Source organism: Anopheles aquasalis, chromosome 2 (assembly GCF_943734665.1).
Source record: "Anopheles aquasalis chromosome 2, idAnoAquaMG_Q_19, whole genome shotgun sequence".
Taxonomy (NCBI): Eukaryota; Metazoa; Arthropoda; class Insecta; order Diptera; family Culicidae; genus Anopheles; species Anopheles aquasalis.
This window is the reverse complement of record NC_064877.1, coordinates 68,248,147-68,253,146: the sequence shown is the minus strand read 5'-3', so window position 1 is coordinate 68,253,146 and position 5,000 is coordinate 68,248,147. Positions and strand designations below refer to the sequence as shown.

Below are 5,000 nucleotides of genomic sequence, written 5' to 3'. Positions count from 1 at the left end.
TGTTGTTTCGGTTAGAAACGTTGTGCAATGCCGGGCCGGTCAAAACGTACCCTTATCCGGAAGCGACAGCGGGCCACGACTTAGTCACGATAAGCGGAACCTCACGACAACCAACGCTGGAAATCGATCCTTGTTTTCCGTTATCCGTCGCAATAGCTGTGCAACTGTTGGCAATGAAAATCGCTGCCACTAAAAAAAGAAACATTTAGTGAAAACCGAGCAAATTACAAACTATTGACCATTCCAATGGAATGATGATCGATCGATTGGTTGATGATTGGAGTACTGAAGGCTTCACGGTTGAATAAAGGATACATGAGACAAACAAACGGAATGAACCTACACGTTGTATCATAATTTAGTTTAAAATTTATTCTCCTTTGCTCATGCATTCAGTGCTAAATCGCACTCCTTTTACTCGAGGACGCTGGCTTTTGGCGCCGCTGCCCTTTTCGCTCGCTTCGGTTTCGATTTAGTCAAATCAATTACATTTGAACGCTGCTGCGTTTCAGACACTTTCGGCGCATCATCCGTATTAGCAGTCGATTGCTCTTGCTGTTTGCCTTTACCCTTGATGCGCTCGTGTGTTTTTAAATGCCTATTAATGTCACCGTGGCACCGGAATTTCTTATGACATATCGTACATTGGTGTGGCTTTTCGCCCGTATGTATTCTCCGATGTGTCTGCAGGTACGTGCTCGCCCGGAACCCTTTGTTGCAGTACTCACAGATAAAGTTTTTCTCGTTCGTGTGAATCCGCCGATGCAGGGAAAGGGAATAACGGCGTGCAAACTGTTTGCCACAGAATTCACACTTGTGGCTTTTCTCGTTCGAGTGGATCGAAATGTTGTGATACTTCAGATCACCCCACTGCCGGAAACAATGGCCACACTGGTCACATTTGTAGGGCTTTTCGCCCGAGTGCAGCCGCTCGTGAACCTTCAGGGCGCTACAGGTGATGAAGCACTTTCCGCAGACGGTACATTTATGGGGCCGCTCGCCGGTGTGCTGTAAACGGTGGTACTGGAAGGCCGTGTTAGAGTTGAACTGTCGTCCACATCCATCCACTTGGCAGAGATATTTGGTCGTTTTCGACTGGTTGTTGCCAGTTCCACCAGTCCCATCACCCGGTTGTACTTTACGGTTTTTTCGTTTCCCCTTTGCATGTCCCTTATTCGATTGTTGTACATTTTCTTCAGTCTGGCCAAGCGCTGGCTCGTGTTCGTTTGCTGACAGATTATCCAATTCTTCACTATCGCATTCATTATCTTCATCCGGATAACTGTCCTCTTCCATAGTGTCGTCTAGAGGGCCATCCATGGAAATTGCATTTTGTTCCTTTTCATCATCTGCCGCAGGTAGGGCATTTGCATAAATGATTTGAGTGGGTTTAGCACTGCCTTCATCATGTCCTTCTACCGAGTTCCTTAAATTGGGCAAAGGGATGCAACGAATGGAAGTAACTTGAGCTGTTTCCGTTTCCTGAACTTTTGAAAACGGTTCCGTGATTTGCGCCTCCATCGATGGTAGAAGGCTCGAAGCATACGCTAAGAATGTTGGAGAACCCGTAGCCACTGTCTTGCCGCCGCTATCCATGAGCGGTTTGGGCTCAATTGGTTCCAGTAGGAGGTCACATTTCTCCGATGGTTGCAGTTCTATTATAGGTGCCGTTCCCAATGCCTGATAGTGCGATGTTGCCAGAGTTTCCACGAGTCCTAAGTAAAGGAATGGTGATCATATGATTGATTAATAGAGGATTATTATGCGAAATCATTACACACTTACCACCAGTGTCTATTTGAGATTTGTTGAAAAGCATATCGAACGAAGAAGTGCTCGCACTCCCATTTGTACTGGCATCTCGAGTATGGCTCGTGGACGATCCCTCAACCGTGATTGGACCGACTATTTTTTGCTTATCACTGATACATTCGGAATTCTCCGTAACCGAAGAGGGATACCATTGTTTCGCCTCTAGATTAAAGCATGAGTCTTCAGCTGGATCTTTATCGACCGTTTGTTGTACAACATTCCGTATGCCTTCGAGCATATCCTCCGTTTCGCTAAACTCACCAGCATCTATCTCAACACCGTTACTACTGATGGAAGCACCTTGGGTACAACTTAAAAGTGGTTTCGTCTGCACCTGACTCGATGTTAGATTGTTCTCACCTTCGTAGTTCTGCTGCGTTGGGACAGTCACAGTGGAATCTTTGAACACTCGATCAGTTTTCAACATTTTCGTGTGCTTAACACGAGGCAACTTCGGCTTCGGTTTTTTGCCCTCTAATTGCACTGCATCAATGCTTTCGGCCACATCGATGGAGTTAGTCACGGTGATTCTCTTCTCTCCGTCTGCATCCTTCTTGGAACCGATATTTTCCGGTTCGTAATGTGTTTTTAGATGCGTGAAAAACAATAACTGATCTTGAAACAATTGTCCACACAGTTGACAGGAAAAGCAAACGATAGTTGTTCCAGGTTCTTGCCGTGACAGTGCTTCAGTCGATTTTGTCGTGTGACTTTCATCAGGCTGGGTCTGACCGGATTGCAGCATAGCAGGCTGCTGAGCTGTTTCTTCGCGCATTACCGTTGACTCAGTCGCAATCACCGTGACTCTCGTTTCGTTTAAGACACTAGGGGATTGATTAGGTTCGCCACTACTGAATGTATCTTTAGTATCGCCGATTTTTTTAGACAACCGTTTTTTATGAGGAAGATTTATGCTTTCCTGAGCGGCCAGCGGCATCGTTTGGGAAACGATGTCCATCGGTGTTAAACAATCGGTATCAGTCTCATCGATTCTAGCTTCACTATCGCTCACTTCAGAACCGATATCATTGAGCACTGCTGCGTCGACAAGCGCCACATTCGAACGTTCTTTGTTGGTCAGAAAGGATGGAAGGTGCGTGCTGGTGTAGTAACTTTTACTGTGTTCCGCTTCACTCCGCAATGGCGACATGGACAATGTTGTACCCTGAAATGATTATTTAAACGATAGTCATAAAAGAGAAGCCTCATTTCTTCTACACAAAGATACTAACATCATGTAAATGTGTCGGCTCAGCAATCGTTGTTGAGACAGGAATGATTGTACTGCTCAGCATCTTCATTGTGCTAGCATCTGATGGCTGTAGTGAGCTTTGACTGCAGGGAATGAAGGTTTGACCTAAGGCTATAGAAGTGTTTACCAGAACCGGAAGCTCCTTGGCATTCTGCGTATGCTGCTGTGGTTGCTGTTGGTGATGATGATGTTGCGTATGATGATGTAGATGATGAAGGCCGTAAGGATTGTGTACGTCGTGCTGTTCCTGATGATGGTGGCTGGTAGTAATAGAGTTCCCTATCAAATCGTACGTCTCGCCACCGGGAAGAGCGAAATGCACATAGCCATCAATCGCACCACTGATTTGAGCCAGTCCGCCAGGGATAGGAGACGGTGGTTGAGCCATATTCAGCAGCTTATCGTACGTCGTGATTGTTCCGAATGAAGGTATTTCCTGTTTAAGCACCAAGACAGTCAAGATTAGCGTTTCATCCACTTGGAACGAAGTACATACAGTACCTTTGATCCGGTTACAATCACGGCCGTCTCATTACTTGATCCCATCGTGTTGGTCGAAGATTTGTTGCCATATTGTTGGAACAATTTTCTGTCCGCTGCATCGGAGACCGAGTGGATCCCGCTCACTTCGACAAGCGATTGTAGGTCATCCGAGAGAAATGTGCGGTAGTGGTGCTCCAGCATGGTCGGCTGTAAGCTGCTTAAGCTGCCGCTGCTACTGCAAGGTACCGAGGTGATATAATCGTTCAGCGTATGCGTCGGAAGGTGGCTCGACAGGAGGTCAGTGCCGAGCAGACTCGATTCGATGTATTCCTGTTCCCGCGTATGACTGCCGACGGGCGCTGATGCTATAAACTGGATCGCGCTACTTTCAACGGCCGCGATCCCGCTGCGAAGCAGCTCTTTCGATAGATTCATCTGAAGCTCATGCTCGTCCTGGTGCTCTAGGTGATCCATGTTTCCGTGGTGCAAAGACGAGGTCATCATCACTGAATGCCACCCGCCTCCCCCTGCTCAATTTAGTTCTACCCCTAAGAACCGAATATCTTTGTGCGTAACATAATCACTGCATTATGCCCCTCCGACGAGTATTTAAAGCATAAATCCCATGTTTCGGGCTGCACTTTTAGCGAGAACAGCACCATCAAACGAAAACAAACACGTAAACAATAAAAAAAAAACAATTGTTGTGACAAACGCTGCGATTTGATTACAGTGCTGGAAATAAATGGATACACACAAAAACTGTTGGACTGCTCCGTGAAATATTGGTTCAGAGGTTTTCCGATTTTATTTTATTTTTATTCTCTAACTCTTCTGCCCAATCGCCATTCACAGTAAAAATGGCCTAAACTCGCGAGATATGATTTTCTTTCAAGATTTTATGGCCTCGGTTAGTTGGGAGATTTGGTGTGCGAATTCAATTCGCTGGCAGTGCGGTCATTATTGCAAGGTGCGTGGAGGCGCCCAGTCACACATTCGCGGAGCGGAGTTTTGTTGTTTCGCGAACTAGCCCGGGGTTGCCCCCAAAGTGGATAAACCCCCCAATCGCGATTGGTGTTCCGTGAGAAGAAGAAATGTGCGGCAGCATTGCAGTTTCACACGTTCGACAGAGTCTTTGTTTCGCACACAACGGTTCCGCATTGCACCAAAAGTGTCCCAGTCGCAGGGCCAGATACCAGTGTCAGCAGCGAATTGTGTGATAGCGTGTGTGCCAGCAACAAACAACCAGTGGCCGACGGAAGGAAGGCCTTCCGAAAGCCTTCAGTGACCAGGGCAAGCAGCGAGAGAGTTGAGCAACCTGCCCCCCAGAATACAGAATTCCCGGAAAGAAGCGACTGCCGGATTCTGCGAATAAAAAGCCAGCTCTCTTCTCGAGCCCATCCTGGTCCCTTTCCCAAGTGCTCGTGCCCAAGGATCCAGCTGCGACAGAGAG

General features: G+C 47.1%; 3 protein-coding genes across 3 annotated transcripts in view; 2 read left to right on the top strand and 1 right to left on the bottom strand.

The window, feature by feature from the left end:
• The window catches only part of LOC126569050 (tumor suppressor candidate 3), a 1,690-nt gene extending 1,348 nt beyond the window's left edge, over window positions 1-342 (top strand). The window contains exon 4 of the mRNA XM_050225851.1: window positions 1-342. This exon is cut by the window's left edge and continues 41 nt beyond it. The gene's annotated coding sequence lies outside the window, so the exon portion shown is untranslated.
• Window positions 343-346: 4 nt separating this feature from the next.
• LOC126569049 (uncharacterized) lies at window positions 347-4,202 on the bottom strand. Its single transcript, XM_050225850.1, has 4 exons — window positions 3,566-4,202; window positions 3,045-3,500; window positions 1,786-2,977; window positions 347-1,715 (listed from the first exon to the last, which is right to left on the bottom strand). The coding sequence occupies exons 1-4, from the start codon at window positions 4,049-4,051 to the stop codon at window positions 415-417; spliced, it is 3,435 nt and encodes a 1,144-aa protein (XP_050081807.1). The 5' UTR covers window positions 4,052-4,202; the 3' UTR covers window positions 347-414.
• A 332-nt stretch (window positions 4,203-4,534) lies between these two features.
• Window positions 4,535-5,000, top strand: part of LOC126570462 (PI-PLC X domain-containing protein 3) — a 7,414-nt gene continuing 6,948 nt past the window's right edge. The window contains exon 1 of the mRNA XM_050228237.1: window positions 4,535-5,000. This exon is cut by the window's right edge and continues 40 nt beyond it. The gene's annotated coding sequence lies outside the window, so the exon portion shown is untranslated.

Bases quoted from the DNA above. Each gene is read 5' to 3' on its own strand.
- LOC126569049 (XM_050225850.1), bottom strand. From the start codon at position 4,051: ATGATGACCTCGTCTTTGCACCACGGAAACATGGATCACCTAGAGCAC. The intron at 3,501-3,565 runs GTACTGTATGTA...GTGCTTAAACAG, and splicing joins TGATTGTAACCGGATCAAAG to GAAATACCTTCATTCGGAAC. The intron at 1,716-1,785 runs GTAAGTGTGTAA...TCCTTTACTTAG, and splicing joins ATCTCAAATAGACACTGGTG to GACTCGTGGAAACTCTGGCA.